Source organism: Alosa pseudoharengus, unplaced genomic scaffold, assembly GCF_046254945.1.
Source record: "Alosa pseudoharengus isolate Yale_2024_CS ecotype anadromous, Long Island Sound unplaced genomic scaffold, YU_APseudo_1.1 YU_APseudo_1.1_scf_2, whole genome shotgun sequence".
Taxonomy (NCBI): domain Eukaryota; kingdom Metazoa; phylum Chordata; class Actinopteri; order Clupeiformes; family Clupeidae; genus Alosa; species Alosa pseudoharengus.
Genome location: NW_027468663.1, coordinates 36,429,926 through 36,455,887, shown reverse-complemented (window position 1 = coordinate 36,455,887; position 25,962 = coordinate 36,429,926). Strand labels below are relative to the sequence as shown.

The window sequence follows — 25,962 nt, the reverse complement described above, 5'->3', positions numbered from 1 at the left end:
TGAAGCATGATGGTCTCCACCCAAACCGACATGGAGCCAGGCTACTCTCTGACAACATAGCGTCCACACTGAGGCATTGACATTCTGTAGAAAATATTAGATTCACGCCCCCCAGGTATTGATTCGAATGGCATTATATATGTGGATGGGTCTGAAAATGTTTTCTGCAGGGTAACATACAATACTACTATCATAGATCAAGCTGCTTCATGCAATAGCATGACTTATGCTTATAGTTCTATTCCAACGTTGATTTCTACACAACGTATACTGTAGTAAAAAGAAAAGACAAAACTAGAAACCTAACAAATATTTTTTCCATACCTCAGCATATTCCTCAAAAGCCAGAGGCATTTTCAGCTAACATGGGCTTACTAAATATAGGTGCACTTACTACCAAAACCTTTGCAGTCAATGATTTTATTAGTGAAAACAAATTGGATTTTCTATTTCTTGTTGAAACCTGGCTGACTTCAGACAGCAAAGCTTTACAGCCTACAGTGCTTTGTTTTACTCAGGGTGTATGACATTCAATGTTGTGCAGATGTGGGATTTTTGGCTGACAATACAGAGTGCCCCTCACTCTGGCGCCCCCTGTTGGACACTCACAGCCAAGGTAAAGTTCTGACCCTGGGCAGTGGCCTTTGCGCGGCACACTTGGCCAGTCTTGCGGAAGATGGCCCTCTGGGTGATGTCCCTGGGGAGAGTAGCGGCTTGAAGGTTTCCGCGAGTGGGAAGATGAGCAACACTGCTGAGAGCAGAGATGCGTGGGTGGTCACCTCAGAGACCATGACCACAAAGACTTCCTGTGAAGAGAAAATTATTTGCCCCTTTTACAAGAAGTTGCCACTGTGCAAACTTCCTCTGCAACAACACAGTCTACAGGAAAGACAGAAACAGAAAGATGTTTCACCCTGCCAGTTGAGGCATCATTAACATCAACAAGGCCGGACACTGTGAAATGGGCTTATTAATCGTTCCTTGTTGTCGCTCTCTCATAAACACACATCCTCACTCCTACACATTCACTCATTCTCCAACACGGCAAAAGTTCCTAACAGACCAATTTACATTTGTGCTCTTCTAGGGTGACCAGACGTCCTCTTTTGCCCGGACATGTCCTCTTTTTGAAACTTAAAAATGTGTCCGGGCGGAATTTCAAAGTCGTCCGGGATTTTGTATTCTAGCCTCAAACGTGTTTACAGCGAATTTGCATTGCTCTCTCTTTCATTCACATACTAGTCACGACCTCCCCCTACAGTTCGCTTTGCATTGAGTGGAAAGTGTAGTGTTGAACCTGACCTTAGCTACCGTCATTGGTCGATAGTAATCTCAAACATTTAATTGGTCAGTCAGTCACCTCAATAGCGCAAACTTCCTTGTTTAGTGTAAGTTCACTGACGAATTAAAACGTAAATTTCCATGTTTTTGTCTCGGTCGATATCAACATGAAGCTGAGTGCCTGACCTGCAAAGCAGGCACTTACATTACATGTCGCAAATAAAGGTGCCAACGACCGACCTACAGGTTGGCTACACAATATTCAGCAAAGCATCGAACGGCAGCGAGGGGTGAGAGCTCATCAGCTAAAGTGAGTTTTTCGACCTTAACATTACGTCTCCAAAAACATTTTGATGGCACATCAACTCATAACCATAGACTGTAAAAAATATAACATTGCCGACCTAGCAACTTTCTAGCTTTGGGTAGGAAACTGCACTTTGGTTATCCCTTTAAACTGCCTTTAAGGGATAGCCTGCCCTGCACACAACAGCAGATGTCAATAATCCTCTATCTAGGCTACTGTAGCCTATATGCAGGTGAATTAAATATGTTGGCATAACATAAGGGATAGATGTAGGCCTATTTCTTTACACAAAAAATCTAATAATAATGGATTGAAAAGAGGTAGGCCTAATAATAGACCAGACATGATTGAATAGATATAAGAAAATGGACAACATATCCACATCAGTCCCCATCAACACAACTGTTTTCACAGGTCAGGATTATTAAGCTCTAAAACAGATTCTTCAAAATTATAGAGCTAGGCTACTATAAAAGATTCAGTTTGTATTTTCAGAAACACCTTGGATCAAATTTAAAGATCAACATTAAAGATGGGTTGCCATCCAAATATATTTCGTGCGTATATATCAAGCTCATTATCATACATAGTCAGCATGTCTGTTGACCCCCCCCACTGAAGTGTCCTCTTTTTCACAAACCCAAATCTGGCTAGCTCTTCTAAATGCTCTTTAAAAGTATGTTCTTTATAGATGGTCACTGATTCTAAGAGATCACAGCTTCAAATACATACTGTAGTGTCAGAAAATGATCCAAACTCGCCCCTTCAAAGCTGTAGGTACAAAGGAGCCAAACTGATCAGTAAGCAGCACTACTGATTTGCCAGAAACTGATGAAGGCAATAACTCAGCACAGCTTTGATATAAATGGAGCCTTACAGAGTGAGTAAAGTTCTGTTCAGGAGCAGTTACTGACATCTAATAAGCAAAGGTGTGTTCAGACCAAGTTCTAGTGCAGCTGATATCAGAACATTTGTAATGTTTTGTTTATTCTCTTAGGAGTGCTGTGCTGTGCTGGTTAAACACAGCTCATGTTCTGAGATAAGAATGGTTATCATTTTAAGACCACATTAGAAGGAGCCAGGATAATAAAGTTTAGTACATTTTTTATCAGTGCAGTATCAGTGATTGGTTAAAAATGTTAATGACTTGCCATCACACCATCAATATGAAACATAAGTAAAATTATACATCTTCAAAGCAAAATCAAAACGATGTTTCTAGAAATGTAATCAAGTTTAACAATTGTAAAAAGTCAGATGATTTTCTACATGTTCAGGTGAGGACCAACCTGGGAGTGCTCAGGTGCTTGAGTGAGTCCCTGGTATTTAAGCCGACATCTGCTCCTCCCTCCCTTGGGCTTTTACACACAGTTGCGTTCCGTCAACGCATGCCAGTGGGTGTTCCCGACGGTAGCTATGCAAATGACCTGAAGTATAACCGTAATTTGATTGGTTGGTGCCGTCCGTACGGGTGCAAGTGTGAGGGAAGTCCCATATTTCATCAGCAGTGTGTGTTTGTATATTTGCGTTTCATAGAGAATGGTTCACGCTAGAGATGGGCATTCTATTAAATTTTCTTAGTCGATCGTTGGGAGAATTAACGATCGACTATCGATTAATCATTAATATTTCTAGGCCTACGTGCACCAGGAGATACATACTTTTTAACATCCTGTGGGGGGCATTTCTAAAAAAAAATTCAAAACAAGTTATGATTGATCAAAAGTCCTATCTGTTATCAGTCTGTAGGTCCCATGACTTGGTTCAGGTTGTTTGTCATTATGTAGTTAGCTTGGTCAGAAATCAAAATGGCCGCCAGCGGTAGTGCACATGCTAACCAAGTGGTGAGTAATTACATATAAATCATAGTTATTTTCAATAAATCAATCATATTAACTCATATAACTGATTATGACTATTGTCTAAATATATTGATAAAGAAAAAAAAAGCCTAACTGTGTTTGTGGAGTTAGTTTAGTAACTTTGAAATGTATGTATCCCCCAGAATACGTTGCCAGATTAGGGTATACAATTTGGTCAATGGGTATTCTGTGTAGTATTGAAAATGTTTCAAACAGGAAGATATGCTAATATACACTGCAAAAAGAGATGTTATCATGTACAGGTATGTACATTATGACAGTACAACCATATATTGCCCTTCAGGGTATCAAAGTTAGCTCATTTTATGGCAACCGAAAGATGAAAAGAAGAGCGAGAGAATGAGCGTGATAGGAGATCCCTGAACACTCTTCAGGCATAAGCACTAGTGATGAAGATGAGGATAATCAGGTAGAATTGAGAGTTAAAACTAGAGACTGTGAATAGTTCTGCTGAGGAGGAGGAGGAGGAAGAAGAGGCGATGGAACAAATGCCTAAAAAAGCTAAGGAATTTAGGTGACAGTGCTTATTGAGGGACATTTGGGCATATTTACTAAAGTGAGCAGGCCAACCAGCTTAACCAATGAGCAGTCCCTTATATAACTCAACAGTCACCACCTACCTCCCTAATGGGTCAAGTACTGGATGTAAGTTCCCCATTAATTTCCCCATTTGATGTCTGGAAAAATCTGTATAAAGTGTTTTAGGCCTGGCCTTAGGCTGACCAGCTATGGTGTGAATCGTGATCGTGCAACATTTAATTTTGTGCAAAACAAAAACTAATAGAAAAACAACAAAAATACTGTATTATACATATGTTAACAATATTTATACATTTAATTTCCAATCAAAGAAACTACTAATCCCATGATCAGCTATTGCGAATAATGCATTTTCCAATGTTTGCCATCCTAATAATAGTTTAACACACTTATTTTTGACTGTAAGACAAGATGACTTACTCCACAGTTTACATTAAGCCATTTCCACTTCAAGGTAAGCAAAACAGTTTTCCCTGGATGGCCACACATAGATCTGTGAAGTTCTATATGAGCATATATAATTGCTTGATCATGCCATAGCTGTTTTTAACCTTAGACTGTATAAAATAAGTTTTAAGTCTACATTGGATGGTTACAATTTTAGGATTTATAATTCATTTCTCAAAGGAGAATGTGAATTAAATTACTACTTCCGAAACCTGAGTGGGCTGTGACTGTTAAGGTCTTGGTATGGATGGCTCCCTGCAAAGTTCCCTTGTTATACACATAGCTTAACACTGTTTGAGTATGTACAGGCTTTATTTTGCTGCCATTTTGGTAAATCAAAAAGAAAAGCCAAATGAATGTACACAAATACTGACAAATTGTCAAGTTCTCATTTAATAACTTTGTGTGTACTTCTGCGAAAAAGTTTAAGCACCTGTCAACGGCAAAAGCCCGTAAATTCAGAATATCCGATGAGATGTCTTCTCCATACTATATAGTAGAATTTAACGTATCCAGGAGATACAACTCATAAAATCCAAAATATCCAAAATATTTCAAAAATGACTGTGGAAATGTTTTCCTTGCAACTGAGACAGAATGTAACATAAAATGATTTTTTACTACTATTTTTTCACTCTTGCCTGTTTAAGGGTTAAAATTCATTATTTATTTAACTTTTTATAAATTTAAAAATGCAATGAAAATACAAAAATACAGCTTGTTTTTCCTCGATGAGATCTTTATTACAAGAAGAATAACTTGTGGCAGTTAAACTGGACGTTGGTTAGGCTGAAGTTGAAAATATTCATCGCTGCGCTGCAGTGCTCTAAAGCAGCGGAATGCGAGGCGGCGTTCAGATTAAACAGCGACCCTCGTTTGTTCCAAAATAATAAATTATAAAAAAGAATCATGTTAAACAACAACTTAACCAAAAACATAATAATGCTTAGATCTGACAGGTTTTGTCGAAATGTAACTCAAAACTATCCAAGGCACAGAGTCGAGAAAGAGGGTGAGAGATTAGCCTATAACAATTAATTAGGCTATTTAACAAAGCCTCATAAAAAAATAACTGCAGTAAATCCTCAAATTATGGCCGGGGTCTTTTATTTACTTAGGCTGCGCAAAGCACAGGGCTTTATTTGGGGCAGAATAGGCTATATTGAGCAGGCCTTTATTTCTATGTGCGTTTTATTGTGAGACATGCATTCCGTTTGGAGCGCATACCGCTATCAAAAGCAGAAGATTTTCCGTTTGGTTTGGGATTTAATTTACTTTTGGACAGTTTGATTATATTGCTATTACATTTCATGTACCGGTAGTTGAAAGAGTCGAGATTATCACCCGCTGTTTATTGCGAGACAAGGCAGCCGCTTTCATTCAATTTTCATTGACAACAAGGTATTAAAGGAACACGCCACCCAAAATCAGTAGTAATATATGTTCTTACCTTAACTTTCACGCGTTGAGTCATACCTCTCCCGCGCCGGTAGGTGCACTCAAACTCTCTGTCCATGCTGGATCGACCCTCAGCCTCTCCCTCCCCTCTGAGCGAGAGAGAGGCACACACACTAGAGATGCGCTGATGGGCTATTATTTCAACCATAACTGCATAGCAAAACTTATCATCCATCAGCCATCCATCAGCACCAAAGTTTGTTGACCAATTTTCAAAACTGCACCCGCCCATCCGTTGGTTGTTTTAATGTAGGCTATATGGGTGATGCAGCGCTGCTGACGTGAGGCTAGAAAGCCCTTGCCTGTTCTAGAAAGACTGATCTAATGCAGCAAATATATTAAAAGGCTAAAGTCGTACATTGGCTAGGCCTATCCCCAGAATAGCAGCAGCAAACTCAGTCTCTGTCGCGCAAAACAGTCTCCAAATAAAACGCACATCGGCCTGTTGCCTATTCTGCCATGCAGCTTGTGACAATATATCGTCCAAAATGCTTGATTGCATTGCATTCTCCACATTTTTAGCTAAATTTTCATGTACCACATCAGCATTTTTGTTCAGTGAATCTTTTGTAAATTGCTTTACAATTACCGTCGGGCCTAGGCCTATTGCCTGGCTTGCCTCAGCTTCGGTCACGTCCTTTTACAATTTTATCATTGTAATAAAAAACGCAATTTGCCACATAATTTCAGCATGCTCCTGGCCTACTAATTAATGCCTATTGTACTTTATTTTTTGCAAAAAGAAAGAAATCCTTGATAAAATAACAAGTCATTCACATTATAGGCTACTTTACACACTGTTATGTCAGGTTGACTGACAAGCCTGTTCTGAAGACTCCCATTCATTTTGACTGCACGAGCGCGTCTTTTTCAGACAGACATCGCAATTCATTTTATAGCAGGCCATCGGACAAATATGACGCCTAAAGAAACTCCGACTCCATTCATTCTGAAAGTCCACCGCACAACAGTGCAACGTGCATGTTCACATTCAACAACCTCCAAACTTGCTTGCTTGCCTTACACATCTAAGTTTTCCGACTATTTTTCTTACCTTCTTTTTCCGCTGTGGATGTTATTGAGTTTGTAGAAGTTTTAGCTCTTACATTCTGAACATCTCGCACTGCCATCGCCTGATGTCATTTCTGAGTCATATCACTCTCTGTCTCTCTTTTAAATGCCTATTCCCTGAATGGTAGGCTACAATTATGTGTTTTATATATAGGCTAATATCTAAACAAAATAACCCAGGAAGTCTCATCTAGGATATAACACAGGTTGAAGTCAACGTCAAGTTGGTTCTATTTAGGGAGGTGAATGTGTGTAAACATCTGTAGATGACTCAGAAATGACATCGGAAGACAAGGAGTGAATAGTGGCAAGAGGCAAGCCGAAGTCTGCTGACAAGGGCCCGACGGTAATTGTAAAGCAATTTACAAAAGATTCACTGAACAAAAATGCTGATGTGGTACATGAAAATTTAGCTAAAAATGTGGAGAATGCAATGCAATCAAGCATTTTGGACGATATATTGTCACAAGCTGCATGGCAGAATAGGCAACAGGCCGATGTGCGTTTTATTTGGAGACTGTTTTGCGCGACAGACACTGAGTTTGCTGCTGATATTCTGGGGATAGGCCTAGCCAATGTACGACTTTAGCCTTTTAATATATTTGCTGCATTAGATCAGTCTTTCTAGAACAGGCAAGGGCTTTCTAGCCTCACGTCAGCAGCGCTGCATCACCCATATAGCCTACATTAAAACAACCAACGGATGGGCGGGTGCAGTTTTGAAAATTGGTCAACAAACTTTGGTGCTGATGGATGGCTGATGGATGATAAGTTTTGCTATGCAGTTATGGTTGAAATAATAGCCCATCAGCGCATCTCTAGTGTGTGTGCCTCTCTCGCTCAGAGGGGAGGGAGAGGCTGAGGGTCGATCCAGCATGGATTCTAAACTCTGTGGTGGATAGGATCTACAATTAGGTGTTAATAATATTACCACGCTAGGTCGAAGTACTCCCAAGTGCTATTGCGCCACACATTGTAGTTCTCCTGTTTATTCGCTTGGAAAATCGCCACATTTCATGTTGTGTGACGTACACATTTTTATCAACTACTTGTGCAACTGTATTTAAGTAGGGAAAACGTGGAGGTGTTTGATTACTGCTATGTTCCTCTCTCTACGGCCACGGCAGAGCCCGATAGCATAGCAACATGCTAACACATTCGCGCCGCGCGACAGAGCGTTTGAGTGCACCTACCGGCGCGGGAGAGGTATGACTCAACTCGTGAAAGTTAAGGTAAGAACATATATTACTACTGATTTTGGGTGGCGTGTTCCTTTAAACCATACCTGTCAACATTTAGCTTTCCAAAAATGGGAGATTTTTTTTCGGAGGGGGGGGGGGGGAGGGTGTCAGTGTTTATACCAGATCTGTGTTTGCATATGTAGGCTAATACGTTTCATACACGTGTTTCAACACTGCATTTCAGTCGTTGCTTTTACCTTACCATTTCCTTACGCATTCCAGTTATGTATCCACCAGCTGCCTGCCTGCAGCCTACTTCCAAAACTGCTTGCTGTCTGATTTGGTTCCGAGGACACAAGTTCAGTGTATCAACAACACTCAATAACAGTTTATGTGATGTGTTAATCAATTAAATTTCCAACAATTTCACAACAGCTAGTTCTGGAGTAGCCTATGCCATTTAACTAGCCCGCTTGCTTACGACGAGACTCAGGCTGCGCAATCGGCACCCGCTTCCTTATTTGGGTTTTGGGTTGCCAGGTTTAAGCCTACAAAATGGTTGAAATTGAAACTAAGTGATCGTGTATGTGTAGGGTGTATTTCATACACAATCTGGCAACCTGGGAGATGTCAGACTAATAGAAAAAATTAATGGATCAATGATTTTAAAATTAAGTTTTATGGCCATGCAAAGTACGGGAGTTTTCCGGGAGAAATAACAAAACGGGAGGGTGCCGGGAGATGACCTTGAAATACTGGAGAACCCGGGAAAAACTGGAGTGTTGACAGGTATGTATTAAACAAACCAAGAATATAAAATATTAAGAGCTCTTATTTCTCGTGCATTGATAGTGGTAGGCAATTATTACATCGCAGTGTTTGCAGTGAACTAACGTTATCGTTTTTTAAACGCCACACTTCACCATGAACTCTTCATAAATCAAAACGGAAACTCGTGGGTAACTGAGTAGCCTATAGCGTCAAATATTGTCCCCGGGTGGTATAATGTTTAATTGCTGCCACACAGTGATTTATTTAATTGCTTTAAGACACACTATGTAACGCAACCTGCATTAGTTTAATCGACAACAAATTAACGTCATCGAAAAAATTCTTAATCATCAACTATCGATCGTCGATTAATTATGCCCATCCCTAGTTCACGTCATCCATCTCACTCCTCATTCCAGCCATCAAAATCTGGGGCATGTACTCACAACCACTTGCACTCACAGGCCTTGGCCAATCAAAGGCTTAATAAGAGTCAGGTGTGTTCATTCAGGGCTGTAGCCCAGGGGACAGGTAGAAAATGTGTACACACCTGGGTTTCAACTTTTCAATGTGAATTCTGGCCATTTTAATTGTGAATTTGCAATGGGAATGATTGGATTTTGTGTAAAAGTTAAAATAAAATAAAAAATAAAAACACTGGAGGGGGTAGATATTTCAACTGAAGATAAAGGAAGCAAGTTGATTCACAGTCAAATCGAATTGCCTACAGTATATCATGTCCTTCCTGGAAGGCTTTTCAGCACAAACATTTCTGATTGAACATCATGACCAATAGTGACAGATCTGCCAACCAATCACGAGTGATTTTACTTGTTTGAAAGTTGTGGTTTCATCCAATACTGAGTAAGGAAATTCAAGCCTGGCCTGGCCAGGTGTGGTTTTGCTGCCAATCACGAGTGATTTTTCTTGTTTGAAAGTAGTGGTTTCATCCAATACTGAGTAAGGATATTCAAGCCAGGCCTGGCCAGCAGCGGGTTCGCTGCATTCATATGCTAATTAGGGCCATTAGCACTCTGCAAGCTCTCCACATACGTCATTGTTCGGTTCCGACAATTTGTGGCACAGACAAACGGCGACAAGCGCGGGTTGCAAATTGTCGTCAACTACCGAAAATGAGGGAGATCTCCAGTCGTTTACGGGGATGAAAATCACACTTTTCATGCAGTGTCAGTGTTGTAGTGGATATTGTTTTAGTGTACTTGTTTACACGGACCTGGTAGTTGCAGTGAGTGAGCATATTTAAGATGCTGACGGCATATGCACATGTCAAAGATGAAAAAAGATTTGCCCTGTTGGGCAGTGAACACGAAAGGAACAATACATAGCAGAAGATGTTGCACTGACGCTCCAACAAAAATAGAATGCTGGCTGAAGAGCCTTCCGTTGTATGTACTCCAATGGTTTATGATTTGTCTCTGGTGAAGATGTCCTGGGTTATGAAAATGCAGTTACTCAAAAGTCCTCTCTTGATTAGGAAATTAATTCACAAAACACCAATAAGCATGGAGAGGAATTTGTGTTATTGCAATAATGGGTGTAGTTTTTAGTGTAGCTGACTAATTCTTTCCATTAAATGTCATATTCTGTCTCACTGTTGTCCTTCACAGTAGCAGGAAGAGCTCTATAGCTCCATTGTCTTTATGAACAGCATTGCTCAATGGGAGGCATGGTCACCTCAGCAGTTGTAGACTGTGACTTCTAAAAACACTGCTCTGCTCTGCTCTTGACCTGACCTGTCCTTGACCTGCACAGCTAATATGACAAAATGTGGCCATTCTGGAACTGTAGATCATTTGAACCACCAACTGCTGATGTCCGACACTAAGGAACCTCCATGTCCAGGTGTATGGAGGGAACCTTGATTTTTGGAGAAGGTCAATGGTATGAGGAGGAGGAGGAGACGGGTCATTTGTAGCTCTTGAAATGTTTGATCTGCTTGTTTGGCATTTCAACTGAGGCGTTCAACCCTTCATTATAGTAGGTGGCCCAAAAGCTGGAGGAGCAATCATAGGAAGTCCATTGAGTAAAGTGATGTATCTCTTCAGCATAAATGAAGATGAACAGGTGTAGCAACATAAGCAACTGGCAAGTGGAGTATTCAAACATATGACAGAATCTGGTAATAGTGATTTCTTATCTGCAAGCACCCAGTATCTCTGCCAGCAGTTAAACAGCATGCTCCTTGGCTAATTTGTTCTTTTAGCAGACTCTCAAAGCGACTTACAAAATTAGGAATAACATTCAAGCTACATTGCAAAGGAGACCTTAGATTGCAAATTATACTACTACAATTAATAGCCTACTGCTATCAGAGGATGGATGTAAAATGAGAGATGCCGTAACACCCCAGGGGGGGCTCACAACGGAGGGACTGTGCAAGGTGTGAGGTGTCTGCAAGAACAAACGTCAAGCAAACCACACCACAGAGATGCTCACACCACAGAGATGCTCACACCACAACATGTGATTAGCACCATTCTGCAATCTACCGCTTTATGGGCCATCAGTACTGTGTATAAATTAGGTCAAAGCTGCTAATGAAGTCCAATGTTGGTGTGTTTATGTAGTTTTGTACCATAGTTTTGTCTATGTTAACCATGTGCTTTGTAATGTATTGTATCTATCAGCATGTAATTGCATTTCTTCCTCTTCCTTGAAGACAGTCCCTGGCATCAGTAAAATTAATAACTAGATGTACCGCATAAAGACAGAAGAAGAAGAGGTGGAACAAAGATGAATGCACCTCCCTTCCTTCCCCCTTCTCAGTATGTAAGTTAGTGTGTGTGTGTGTGTTTGTGGGTGAAAAGACAGGACCAGTTGACATCAGTGCACATCAGTGTGACATCCTCTAGTTCTGTGCATGTAAGTACACTTTGTTGAACAACTTATGATAAGATATCATGGTAGCACTTTATAATAACTACACACAATTCATAATTTATTAAGCCTTTGTTACTTATTAGTTAATGGTTTGTTCATCATTAGTAATTTCTAATTTATCATCAGTAAAGCATTTGTTCACACAGTTATAAATAGTTTATTCATATAGTAAATAAGCCTATATCTTAAATATGTTTATACATTATTGTTAATACTTAATAAATGATGCAATAATATGTTTTTGATTAAGTAATATTTCCATTATTTAACAGTACACATGCACTAATGATTAGTTAGGGTGAGGATACATATTTTATAAACCACTTCCTAATACTATAATTAATAATTAACTCAGGAGTTACAAGTGGTTAGTCAATGATATTTTGTGAGCTCATCTAAAGTGAGGACGTTTTATGCCTTGCAACACATTTACAAATGAGTTAGAAAGTTTACACTTGCATTTATTCATTTAGCCGACACTTTCACCCAAAGTGACTTACACATGTCAATGAAATTAAAGGGCAAGGCCACATTGGTGGACGCCGGGGTTTGAAACCCCAACTTTATGGGTTACTGCATGTTAACCCGGCTCCCTATCCACTACACTACCTCTGCCCAGTGGTATTACAACAGTCAATTCAAAAATATAATATAGATATGCATGTATACTATGAACAAACCATTTTTAACTGTGTGTAAACATGATTTACAGATGAGAATTAATGTAGGAATAATGCTTTACAAATGAAGAATACAGCTTTTAATAATAGTTTACATATGTTTAATAACAGTGTGTAGTAGAAGAAAACAGAAACTCTTGCATAGTTGTAGGGGCTTCTATCTGGGTCAGGGTAGTGTAGTGGATAAAGAGCAGGACTAGCATGCAGTAGTCTGAAAAGTTGGGGGTTTGATTCCTGGCTTTCACTGTTATGTCAATGGCCTTCAATTTAATTGACATGTGTACGTCGCTTGTCTGCTAAATGAATGAATGTGAATGTAATCTTTACAACTCATTTGAAAATGTGTTGCAAGGCATAGAAAGTCCTCACTTTAGATAAGCTCACAAAATATCATTAACTAACCACTTGTAACCCCTGAGTTAATCATGAATTATAGTATTAGGAAGTGGTTTATAAAATATGTATCCTCACCCTAACTAATCATTAGTGCATGTGTATATTGCATAATTTATTAAGTATTAACAATAATTAATAAACATATTTTAGATATAGGCTTATTTACTATGAACAAACTATTTATAACTGTGCAGAGGTGGAAAAAGTACTAAAATATTGTACTCAAGTAAAAGTACCAATACTTTGATGAAATATTACTCAAGTACAAGTTCAATTACACATATGAAAATGTACTCAAGTAAAAGTAAAAAGTAGTTAATTTAAAATGTACTTTAAGTAAAAGTTACTTAGTTACTTTTTTTTTTTGGGGGGGGGGGGGGTTACGAAAAATCCCCCAAAACAATCGGTTTTACCTAGCTCAAGTTGCTGCAGCCAGGAGCTACAGTGCTACACTCTGGGGGCATGTTTGTGAGCCCCCATGTTCATGGCCCTAGAGTGTAGCGCTGTAGCTGCTTGGCTGCAGTTACTTGAGCTAGGTAAAACCGATTGTTGTCAGGGGGGTTTTGTGTCACAGCAGCCTACTCGATGTCAGTGACCTCGGGAAACGGAGATCTATGTAAAAAATCACGCTCATCCTTGCTCGCTTTGCAGTGAACAGTAATCCAGCACAACTGAAAAGCTGTTCCCAGGCAGCTGAGGCAGGCAGGCCCATGCTGAGTTTCAGAGAGAAACTGAAACTGTTGGAAAGGAGTTCAGCAGATCCAAGGGCATCGGACTGGGGGGAAAGTGAAACTAATTACTAGGGCCCCAATGGAGGATGGGGCCCTTTAAAAGGAATATATTTTATTTTACCTGAATATTTTCATTTACAAATTACATGGCAAAATGAATGTCAGATTAAAAAATGTAAAGTCTGACTGACTGACTGACTTCTGTATACAATAAATAGTTAAAAAGACTGTCTAAGCAGGGGTGTCAAACATACGTAAGGCCCAGGATCAGATCAGGCCCACCAGCAGGTTTTATACGGCCCCCCAGATGTTTTAGGTAGGAAGGGAACATTAGAAAAAAAGATATTTACATCCAGTTGTCTTCAACAATGTGCAGGTTAATAAATAATATCCCTATAATATGATAAAATTGATTAAACCTAGCACTACAAACCATCCTCAGGAAGGAAGAAGCAGAAAAACTAACATGGAAGTAGGGCATTTGTGATATCATCAAATAACACTCTGATACCCATGCAGAAAAATGATAATGACCATGACAATGACGCCCCGCCTCACAAGGTCTCATTCCAACAAAGCTGGCCCTCTAGGCCTACTTAATATGTGTTTGATACCCCTGGTCTAAGGTCACTCACACTCTCCCTTGCTAAAGCGCAAAATGGTTTAGTCTGCCTGCACAACGATTCATAAGATAGGCTATCTAATTTCGTTTAAGTAGTTGAGCATCGCTAGTAGTGGGCTGCTAATTGTTGTGCTACTGGCAATGTCTTTCTCCAAGAAAACCAAGTTGGGTTACAAAAAACAAAGGCAAGAACAGGAAAAAGAAAGCGATCAAAATGAGGGAAAACAACTGCTAATAAACTTCTTTCTAAAGGTGAGCACAAACGTTAAAACACGAATCCCATGGTGTTAAACTGCTTGAATATCTCCGCAATCATTAGTGCTAAAAACGAACAGAGACAACCCATTGAAAGAGCGGAAAATACAATTTACTGGGTTACACATGTAATCTGAGGTACTGTAGCCTACCCTATCTCGTGATCCGCCTCCATCTCCATCTCTTTTAGAAAGACTTGGCGCCAGCTTGATTCATGTCCTATGGTAGGCTACATGCCGCTACATGCTTATCATCATTGTCACTGTAGTTCCGGGCTCAATTTTTTCCCTTCCTTTAGATTTTCGTTAGTCTTTTTTTTTTTTTTTTACTCAGTAACGGACTGGATTTGTGATGTAGCGAAGTACAATACTTCACTCAAAAATAAAATTACAGATTTTAAAAACTACTTAAAAAATACAAAATGACTCCTCAATACAGTAACGTCAGTAATTGTAAATAGTTACTTTCCACCTCTGTAACTGTGTGTACAAATACTTTATTTATGAGAATTCACATAGGAACAATGCTTTACAAATGATGAACAAAGCATTTTGTAATAGTTTGCAACAGTAAATGTAAATTTACTTTCCACCTCTGTAACTGTGTGTACAAATACTTTATTTATGAGAATTCACATAGGAACAATGCTTTACAAATGATGAACAAAGCATTTTGTAATAGTTTGCAACTGGTTTATAATAAGAAAATGATTTCATTATAAGTGGTTGTTTCATTGCTTATTAAGTATAAATCATGTACTTACAAACATATTTTTTGGATAGGCTTATTTACTATGAACAAACCATTTATAATTGTGTGAACAAATGCTTTACTGATGATAAATTATGTATGAACAATAAATTACTAATGATGAACAAACCATTAACTAATAAGTAGCAAAGGCTTAATAAATGATGAATTGTGTGTAGTTATTATAAAGTGTTACCGATATCATACATTATTTGTGTTTGGAGAGTACAGTTTATATTCAAAGAACTATTGCTTTTCATTGCCTTGTCATTATTATCACTTATTATGACCACCGCGCAGCGAAGCCCCCCCCCCCGCTGGACTGCACCCCCCCGAAAGGAGGGTAGAGCAGACACAGTTTTCTGTGAATATCTCGAGAACCGTAAGGTTTAGGAGGACCATTTTTTTTTTGTATATTGATCTCAAGGGGCCATGTCAACCCATTCCATAACCACTCATTTCATGTATAGCGCCACCTAGTTAAACACAAAAAAGTAAAAATGAGGTGTTGTAATCTGTGTCCTAAGGTATCTGTGACCTAACATAGTCAAAACTGCACGAAATTGGAAGTGTAGGATCATTATGACACCCTCTGAATGCACGCCAAGTTTTGTGGAATTCCGTTCATGGGGGGCCACACAATAAATTAATTTATGTTACTATACACCAACTGGCCTGTAGGTGGCCGGAGACAGTTTTCTGTGAATATCTCGAGAACCGTAGGGCCTAGGAGGTCCACTTTTTTTTTGTATGTTGGTCTTAAAGGGGCATGTCAACCCATCCCATTACCACTTATTTCATGTATAGCGCCACCTAGTTAAAAATTAAAAAGCAAAAAATTAGGTGTTTTCATCACAATATCTCTGGCTGACATGGTCAAAACGAAATTGAAAGTGTAGGATCATTATGACACCCTCCAAATGCATGCCAAGTTTTGTGAACTTTCGTTCATGGGGGGCCTTACAATAAAATAGTTTATGTGTACATTTAGTGACCGTACACCAACAAGGATTCCCGGGACACTGAAAGACCGGGGGACACGAAACTTGGTGGGCATGTAACCCCACATGGATAGCATGGAACCGTCGTTTTTCGTTTTGATCTGTAGCCGCTGTACTGGACCCCCCGAAAGGAGGGTAGGGCAGACACAGTTTTCTGTGTGTCCATTCCATGTGCACACATGTGCATAAACAGATACACACGCACACACATACATTCACAGTAATCATACGTATGACACATAGTCACACAGTAGACATATGTACGCATGCATGCACATGCACAAACACACATACGCAGGCAAACACACAAGCACGCACACACACACACACACACACACACACACACACACACCCACACACATAAACATAAACTTGTACACGCACACATGCACACAATTCAAGAATTTCTCAGAATTATGAACAGGCAAGATGGGGGTGGGGTTGTATAAAATGAATTTTACATGTGAAATCTATGAACTAATCATGTTTTGGTACTTGTTGTCTAGCAGATACCAGTGAGAATTGAGTGTGGCTAATGCAATTTAGTGAGACAGAATCATATAGGCCTTTCAACGTGATTTATTTTTGTGGAAAAAATGTGCTGGACTGGGCGGCGGTCATATTTTGTACCGCTCTGCGGTACATCTAGTTAGTAGTAGAAGTAGTAGTAGTACAACCCGAATTCCGAAAAAGTTGGGACGCTTTGTAAAATGGGAATAAAAAAAGAATGTAATGATTTGCAAATCATGTCAACCCTACAGTTAAGAACAAAATTATTCATACCCCTGGCAAATATTGATTTAATGTTGATTTTATCTTGACCAATATGTTTGTTCTGACTTAAAATGACATCGCCACATGGCAAGTGTCCCAACTTTATCAGAACTTGGGATATAATAGTAGCAGCAGTAGCAGTAATCATAATATTGGTAGTTATATTGGTGTTGCATTTTTTGTTCGTCTCTCTTGACAGGTTTTGGGACTAAATCAGCTATACTGTAACAATGAGGGCCCATGTTCTGATACTGATCATGGTGACTACAGTAATGGTATGTAGGCCTACTGTATATTTTCAGCATACATTGGTCTATGTCAGGAAGTGTGTTAAATAGAGCCACGTGGCAGTACTGTCTTTCAATCACCAGAAACATTTTTATCTACTTTTCTGAAGGGTTACAAGGTGCGTTCTCTGTCCAAGATATGGGCTTTAAACATAGCACCCAACTCTGTTGATGATGCCTACACTTCCTGCACCAATGAAATGTCCAAGAGGATCTCCAAGTATCTTGACAGTGACATGAAAACAAATGATGATTTCAAAACAGCATGGAACACTGCAAAGAAGCACGTTGACAAAAAGGAAAATCCCAGAAATGGTCTGACTGTAAACCATGCGATTGCCATCCGAGTGTACACCAATGAAAAACCTAAAATCTACAACCAGTTTAATAAAGCTGTGCATGATTGCAAGGATACTTACAAAACCAAGTTCAACTACCATGCTCTCCACTTTCTGCTAACTGATGCCCTTAAGCACCTGAAAGAGAACCAAAAGGACCAAGAGCAGTGCGTGAACACCTACCGCAGAACCAATGAGGACTTTGACAAAAATGTTGTCAATATGGAGATCCGATTCGGAAGATTCACATCCGCCTCCCTCATTGATTCCCTGACCCATTTTGGCCAGAAGTCCTGCTTTAAAATCTATACCTGTCATGGTGCTGCTCTGGGGAATTACTCACATTTGCAACATGAGAAAGAGGTGTTGATCCCACCCTATGAGAAGTTTAAAGTTGTGAGTGTTGAAGTGAGTGATAAGGAAGATCGATGGTGTGATGTAGTGTACACACTGACCAGCACTGGTACCCTTAGTAATTTGGATTGTACGCTAATGTAAAACACTGTTTGTGTACAGCAATGTCATGTTAATGCTTCCTTATTTCAGCAGAAACATGCAGTTGTTAACTTGATGACCTGATGATGATGGGTCTTGTATGCCTTGAGAACAGCACATAGAAACCGTCAATCATAAATAAAATAAAATAAACTTTTTCTGAGCATAACTATTCTCATGTTTACTGGATGTTTCACTGACAAATGTTTCTGGGGTGTTGGTGGTTGTGAGAGCTTGATGTCATACTAAACTGGAGGGAAACCACTGCCTTGTCATCTCTCCAGCAGACACCACACTGAAACAACCTACAACATGTGCTTTCTCTCTCAATGATGGAGGACATTTAAGTTTGTTCTACCCATTGCTTGTAGAAGTAGTGTTTGAATGATGAATGAATCATATTATTCTTTCTTTTAAATCCTTCATGAACCAAGCATACAGCTTAATAAATAAATAAATACATTTTTCTTTTAGCAAACATTGATAACAGGTCCCACAGACCCAAACAACAGAGTTAAACAAGGATCCCTACTGGATTTGCACTACACAAACCCTCTCCTGATAGTCTAATGGTCTAAACACTTGAGCTAGCATTCAGGTTGATAATGTGGCTACATTAAGGTGTTGTTTCTTCGGCTCTGTTTCTGTCACTCCAGGTTTGGCATGGTGGATGAATTTAAGCAGAAATACACTCCTTTATCCATATAATGCTGTGGGCATGCAGCACCCCAGAGCTTTTCTACTAGGTTAAATTCAACTGCCGGTAACTTCAAGTTCACTTTGATGATGCATCATCCCTGCTATAGTTTACACAGTGTTGCTTTCAACACTGTCTTCTCAACTCACTCAGTAATGTTCTGGTGTCTCAAGACTAGGTGGCCACGAAGGGTTAACACCTCATGTTCTCCTTCAGAAAACCATTATAACCTTAAAGTTCTCTATCAGTCAAAGGACTCGGCGTTAACTGACTCTTACTTCAACTGACTAGGCTGTCAGAGGACAGGACGCTTCTGCATGCCACTGCTTTGGCCATTGCTGTAAAGTAAGACAGCCCACAACGGGACGCTCAGCACACATGGGGGGCCGTCCGTTAAAACATTGTCACATTAAGGCGTTCACCAGTCCCTACCCCACAGGTTGTGGGGAGGGCGATGCACAGTGTCAATGCACACAGTTATAAGTACCTCGACGAGACATATGACCCGGCCCCAAGCACTACATTACCGGCCGTGTTAGTCAATAACACACGCTGGCCAGAGTCCCTTCGTGAATCAGGCCGGGCTGCCCTTGGGTTGCAGCACTTCGATGGCTGCCGAGGAAGTGATGCTCCGCGGTTATTCCATCCGTATTGCCACTGATAACACAGAGCAGGCACCAGACGTGCTTGTGGTATACTGTATAGGCTGTAATAAGGCGCAAACGTATCTCCAGATTTCCAGCTGGTGGCCCTGCAGATATCGTCTTCATATCTCATATATATATATATATATATCTCAACACGGCAGTCTTTCACCAGGTGGACGCCAGGGAAAGCAGGTGATTGACTGGCTGCAGAGGACGAGGAAGCCCCGGGTCCACTCTCTGAACGAGCCATCAATGAGTGAGCCATGCCTCTCTGGTTGCTCTGGCCATGCAATTCCCAACAGCTGGGTGGCGTGGTCGAGAACCGTGGCAAGCTCCAGGGAGAGAGGGGCAGACTCTTGACGGGCATCATCCCCAGTACTCTCAGCGGGCTGCTCTCTGAGGCCACAAGGGACATAGCGACATCATTGCGAGACCTCAGCGAGCTGCCTGGAGAGGCCGTCTCGAAATCACCAGCGGGTGATAGGACACCCGACAGGCAAAGTCGAATCCCCCTGCTAAACCAGCAGCCGCTCGGGAGGGCGGAGGGCCATCGGCCTCCAGTTCCTCAAGCAAATGCGCCCGGAACAGGACAGCCTTCGCGCTTAGCCTCATCATCATACCACAGTGTACCTTAAGAGGTGCTGTTTCAATTATATTAATAAGTCAATGGAAAAGTAACATGACTGATATCATGGTGCGTTTAAGACAACTAGAATTCTACATATACTTCATTTAGAACTCTCTAAGGAAATTATTACAAGTTACCATGGATAGCTCTATTTCCAGAGCCTCCTGTGTGGCATCAGGTAGATATTCCATGCCCTGTGAGATTTCTTAAAAATCAGGATGAAATCAGCTAATTCATTCATTCATTCACTTCACCTCATTTGAATTGTCAAACAAAAAATCCTAAATTTAAATCTATCTATGATATAGAGTAAAATCTACTCTCAAGATTCTGAGTAAAACAGAAGATGACAAAAACCTCATGCTTTGCTACTGTATGAGGTTATGAAGCCAGTCACCATACATTGTATTTCTCTCCACATGGTCATCTATTAGCCTCAGAGCCTCCCATAGGTGAGACGCTTCCCGAATGTTCTCTGACACTCTTGGTTCCGAATGTTCTCCTACACTCTTGGTTCTACTTGAACAGTGCATATAGGCCTACAGTACATGCCTCCTCTAAGGGTTGGTTTCTGTGCACCTGAGCAGCAGTGTGTTGCATTTGTCCCTGCAGGGTATTGCAGGTCTCTGGCCAAGGACTTTGCTAAACATGCTAAGCATGAAGACCCTAAACTCCTACCCGATCAGTTACATAGAAATACATGTCCTGAGATATGACCTCACTTCTTGTATTGCAGTGCCCCTGGAGGCAATTACATTTGCTGCCAGGGCTAGTCTAGCAACTCTCCGTTGGCTTGTGAGCTCGAAAAATTAAACTTCTATCAGGCCAATCAAATCGTGTATACAATTGTTAGGCGGGCTTAACATAATGATTGATGGCAGAGTTGCAACGGTTTGGCTTGAATTCCCTGCTACTTGAAAACAAAGAAGATGTATGTTGCTGTTGGCGAACAGTGTGACACGAGTTAAGCTTTTTTTAAGTTGGCAAAAGTTTGAACTAGCCAACTAGCTCCGCTGATGGGAAAACACATGGGACTCAGCGCTGTCCTATTGCGTGCAGAGGGAATTTGAAAGACAACCGATTATCCCGCCCCTCAGACTGAGCACTGCGAATGGTGAGTGCCCAGACCCTACATTTTAATGTGGGTCTGGCTCGTCAGGCTACCAAGTCCCTGTACCAAGTTTAGAGTTGATACATTATATTAAAGTGTTGCTGAGATGACTTCACTTCCTGTATTGCAGTGCCCCCTAAAGTCCAAATGATGCCAGCTCAGATACTGTAGAAAGGACAATGTCACGGTAGAGCAGTTTTAGTAGAATGACCACTCTTGAAACCAGACTGCTTAGGGTCTAGTGTGTTGTTTTTAATATAGGAAGTCACAGACTTCTTTGAAGACCACTTTCACCAGAACCTTTGACAGGAAAGGAAGAAGAGACAGGTCTGTAGTTCCTCACATCAGCTGGATTAAATTTATTTTTTTGTTTAACATTTTGAGCTTCAGGCCAGCACACAAGCCGAGGTTAACAAGAAACCTGTGTGCAACTGTATGGAACTCATTAAACAACCTATCAAACAACTCCGGTCGGGGACAGCAAAGTTCTTCGTAGCCTAGGCTTGTGCTGTAATTCTCCCAATTACAAGTTTGTTTACAATATGACTTTGATGCATTTATATTAAAGTCCTCCTAAAGACTTTTTTCCACCTTAAAATAACGTTTCCAAACTAATTTTGATGGCACATAAACTCTCCTATTTTTAATAGGGCGAACCACACTTCTGCTGCACTCTGAGCAGGTCTTTTCACTTGTAAACAGCCATAGGAAGTTCGGGTAAGAACACTGCCACTCTCCGAAATCGAAATGGAAAAGAGCTGCTATGTTACAAGAATGTGGAGATCTCTTTCTACAGATTGCTGTCAGTGCATTCCCTCTATATTGTATCGGAGTGGTGTTCATACTTTGTTGCAAAAGATGCATATTCAGTTTGTTAATTATTGCGCTTTTCAACTGTAGGGGGACCCAAAGAGCAAATCTTCTTAAGTGCTGCTTTAAGGTAAAACTTGCATAGGATGCCTATTGGATATTGATCTTATTTCTATATCATATGTTATATATTTCTATTCTATTCTAATGTACCTTATGAATACTGTCTTTGTGGCAAATTAGCATAAACAGGTACATTTGTTATTAAAGGAAGTGACATTTGTGCTACTGTGCTATATAAACATTATGCCTATTTTCCAACGAACCTCCATCTGGAGGTATTAGACATGGGCAGTATTTTAATCAGATGTATTTGAAATATGTATATACTTTAGCATATTTTGTCATTTGTATTTTGCAGCGTGCAGACCAGGCTAGGCTCAAACTTGTGTGGTGCGGCTCACGGCCTCACACTATAGCTTTCAGCGCCACTGGACCGCACGGAAAGGAAAAATAATAACCTAAACCTAAAATGTTGCAGGACAATTGCGACCGGGCCTCACAGCCTACAATTAAACAATTAGGCTTTTTAATAACATAAACTATTATTATTATTACAGGCTATTATGCAGAAATCAGGCTACCTAGTGAATATGACACTGTATATTAGGTGTGCATTTTAAATGTGACATTAGGAGCACACTTCGGGTGTCGCTGTCTCCCATCACCCCAAGATAGGACCATCTTGTTGCATAGAAACAAGCACGGGGCTCCCACAGATTTGGTGACATGGTGAGATGCCATTTTTACCTTACCCTGCTGAAAAAGCCTGACCAGCTTGAGGTGGTTTGCTGGTTGACCAGCTTGTTTGACCCATAGACTGTATAGTCTATGGTTTGACCACCCTATGATAGTTGACCAGCTAGACCAAGCAAAACTTGTGCGAAAACATACCGTCAGCTGGTTTACCCAGATGGTAATTAAGCTGATTTTGCTTGGTCTAGCTGGTCCCTCTGTTACCTTCCACTGCTAGCAACCCTGGCGATTGAGGCTTAAGATCAGCACCCTCCTTGTCAAACGCAGGAGAAAAGTTTTCGGAACAAACTTTTCAACTTTGCCTGTGCACGTTTTCAGACTATGGACTATGCCGTCTTATACACACGCACACACACACAAACAAATACACAGACACATTAAGCAACGTCCCTCGCATCAAGTACATAGAAATTAACACTAAACACAAAGACTATTTACTATGCATAACATTTATTTTATACAGGTTGGTGCCCAAACTTCTGTGTAAATGTTTGCATGTTATGTTACCGGCGGCGGCAGCGTCCTCGTTTGTTTTCTGACTGTCCGGCAGCAAATGGGTGCTGTAGTGACAGCTTTTCAGACGGCCAGACGTCACTCTTAATTGGCCAGACAGTTTTAACACGTAAAATGATGTACATTTAAACCATATTCCTTATAATTACCATATACACCATATTTCATGAACATAAATATTATCTTAATGTCATTGGAATTTCATCAATATTAATAATTTAAATGATTTTACAAACATAAATATCAAAACGGCTCCAACACTCCAGCCCCTAATTGACCATAATGTGGCAATTCATAACAAACATTCATAAGGAGCCGCACAGTTCGAAGTCCATTGTAACAGCATTTACATTCAAAGTTCTTTTTTTTTCACATATTAGTTTTTTCTTTTTTTCACATATTAGTTTCAATAGTTCATAGAAAGTCCATCAAAAATGTTTTCCTTTCAAAAAAAAATATATTGCCCCTTGTAAAAAGACAAAAGTTCAAGGGGACTTCAAAGTCTTTTCTCAAAAAGTTTTGCAAAATCAAAGTCCATTCAATAGTCCTTGTCAAAATCACATTATTTCACATTTACACATTATTCTCTCTATTCTACACATATATCTCTTTTTTTTCATAAACATCAACAGGTAAGTGTTCAACTGATTCATAGTTTATACTCACACCCATTCGATAATGTCAAAATATATATTACTTCGGTGAATGGCAAAGATTTCAGTAGGTATCAGGATATTATTGAAACAAACACCATGTTGTGTGCAGTGTACTGTAGTGTGTGTAGTGTATCAGTGTGTCAGTCTGGTCAGTTGGTCAGTCAGGACATGTCTTTGAGAAGACACAGCTTGGTAATCGGTCTCTCCAAGATTCCTGTCTGAGTTTTCACTCTGACACGACGTACAAAGCCCTTTGTATCTGGAAAAGTTTCCATGATTCGTCCCATAGGCCAGGAGTTTCGTGGAGAGGTTTCATCTATGATCATTACTATGTCTCCAGGTTTTAGATTTCTTTTGACCTCATTCCATTTTTGTCTCTCCTGCATTAAGGGAAGGTACTCCCGTGTCCATCTCTTCCAGAAGAGGTCTGATAGGTACTGAACCTGTTTCCACCTTCTTCTGGAGTAGCAGTCCTGCTTGGTGAAGAGCCCAGTTGGAAGTATGGGTTTCCCTTTTAAGAGAAGCAGGTGATTTGGAGTTAAGGGTTCAGGATCTTTAAAGTCTCCAGATGTTTCTGTAATGGGGCAGGCATTGAGAATTGCCTCCACTTACCACAGGGTAGTTTGAAGACATTCATCATCTAAAGTCTGTTCCTTTGTGATGGAGTAAAGGATTTTCTTTATTATTCGAATAAGACGTTCCCACACACCTCCATGGTGAGAACCATAAGGCGGTTTGAACGTCCATTTGATGCCCTTTTCACGTATGGAATTCTGGATCTTATTCATGTTTAAGTAAACAAGTGCTTCTTTTAATTCTCGCTCTGCGCCCACAAAATTCGTTCCGTTGTCTGAAATTATTTCTTTTACCTGACCAAGTCTACAGATGAATCTTTGTAATACTGAAATACTGTACATGAGTCGGTATCCATAGAGTAAGCCATCTCTAAGTGTACAGCTCTACTTGCAAGGCACGTGAACAAGGCTCCATATCTTTTTACCCGACTACGGCCACATTTGACTTCCATGGCCCCAAAATAGTCCAAGCCAGTGTGTGTAAAAGGGGGAAGATCTGGTGTTATGCGCATGAGGGGTAAGTCAGCCATTTTCTGTTTCATAGCAGTACCATGCCATCGTCTGCAGAGTATGCAATCACGGGTTATTTTCCTTGCTGCCTGATTTGCCTTGAGTATCCAGTATTTCATCCTGAGTTTTGAAAGCATTTGATTTTTTCCACAGTGACCTACCAGTTGGTGGGTATGGCTCAGAAGAAGTCTTGAGAGGTGGTCATCATTAGGCAGAATAGCTGGGTGTTTTATCTCCTCCGTCATGGCCAACTTACTCAGTCTGCCTCCTACTCTTAATATTCCATCATGAAGCATGGGATCCAATTTGTAGAGTCTGCTACTCCTTCTTACAGCTTGGCCTGTTTGTAAGGCTTTCACTTCATCCCTAAAAGCTTGCCGTTGAACATAAGCTACAAGCGATTCCTCAGCATCTGCGAGATCCTGCACGGATAGCTGCTGGTCTACAGGTTCTGATTTTATTGATTTACTCTGTGAGGTACCTGTTTCAACTGAATTAAGTGTCTCAGAGTCCTTTTAAACTTTAAGAGCCAGGCTGTAGATCTGATGTGTTTGTCCCATGACGAGAAGTATTCAATAAAGTGAGTCCGAGGACTGGACTGCTGTTGCTACAACAGTTTTCTTTACCTCGGAGTCACTGTCTGAAAGCATCAATGGTTCTGTGGAAAGTTTTGGACATTCACATTTGGCAATAAAGTCTGGACCCTTAAGCCAACTACCTCCTTTCAGAAAAGACTCAGCTCGCATACCCCTAGACGCATTGTCTGCTGGGTTGAGATCAGTCTTAATGTGACGCCACTGAGATTTCTGTGTCAGATCGCGAATCACAGT

The 25,962-nt window shown here is 40.4% G+C and overlaps 1 protein-coding gene across 4 annotated transcripts; it reads left to right on the top strand.

Moving 5' to 3' along the window:
* The first annotated feature begins 1,315 nt into the window (after nucleotides 1-1,315).
* LOC143134453 (ecto-ADP-ribosyltransferase 5-like) lies at nucleotides 1,316-18,338 on the top strand. 4 transcript variants are annotated; one of them, XM_076294864.1, is made up of 5 exons: nucleotides 1,317-1,591; nucleotides 8,115-8,219; nucleotides 11,620-11,822; nucleotides 17,249-17,324; nucleotides 17,447-18,338. In XM_076294864.1, exons 4-5 carry the CDS (start codon nucleotides 17,280-17,282, stop codon nucleotides 18,170-18,172), a joined length of 771 nt encoding a protein of 256 aa, XP_076150979.1. In that variant the 5' UTR covers nucleotides 1,317-1,591; nucleotides 8,115-8,219; nucleotides 11,620-11,822; nucleotides 17,249-17,279; the 3' UTR covers nucleotides 18,173-18,338. The 4 variants fall into 4 exon arrangements, with proteins under 4 accessions (XP_076150981.1, XP_076150979.1, XP_076150980.1 ...); XM_076294866.1 differs by lacking the exon at nucleotides 8,115-8,219 and having other exon boundaries at nucleotides 1,316-1,591; nucleotides 11,620-11,729; XM_076294865.1 differs by lacking the exon at nucleotides 8,115-8,219 and having other exon boundaries at nucleotides 11,768-11,822.
* The last annotated feature ends 7,624 nt before the right edge of the window (nucleotides 18,339-25,962 follow it).

Bases quoted from the DNA above. Each gene is read 5' to 3' on its own strand.
- LOC143134453 (XM_076294866.1), top strand. From the start codon at position 17,280: ATGAGGGCCCATGTTCTGATACTGATCATGGTGACTACAGTAATG. The intron at 17,325-17,446 runs GTATGTAGGCCT...ACTTTTCTGAAG, and splicing joins TCATGGTGACTACAGTAATG to GGTTACAAGGTGCGTTCTCT.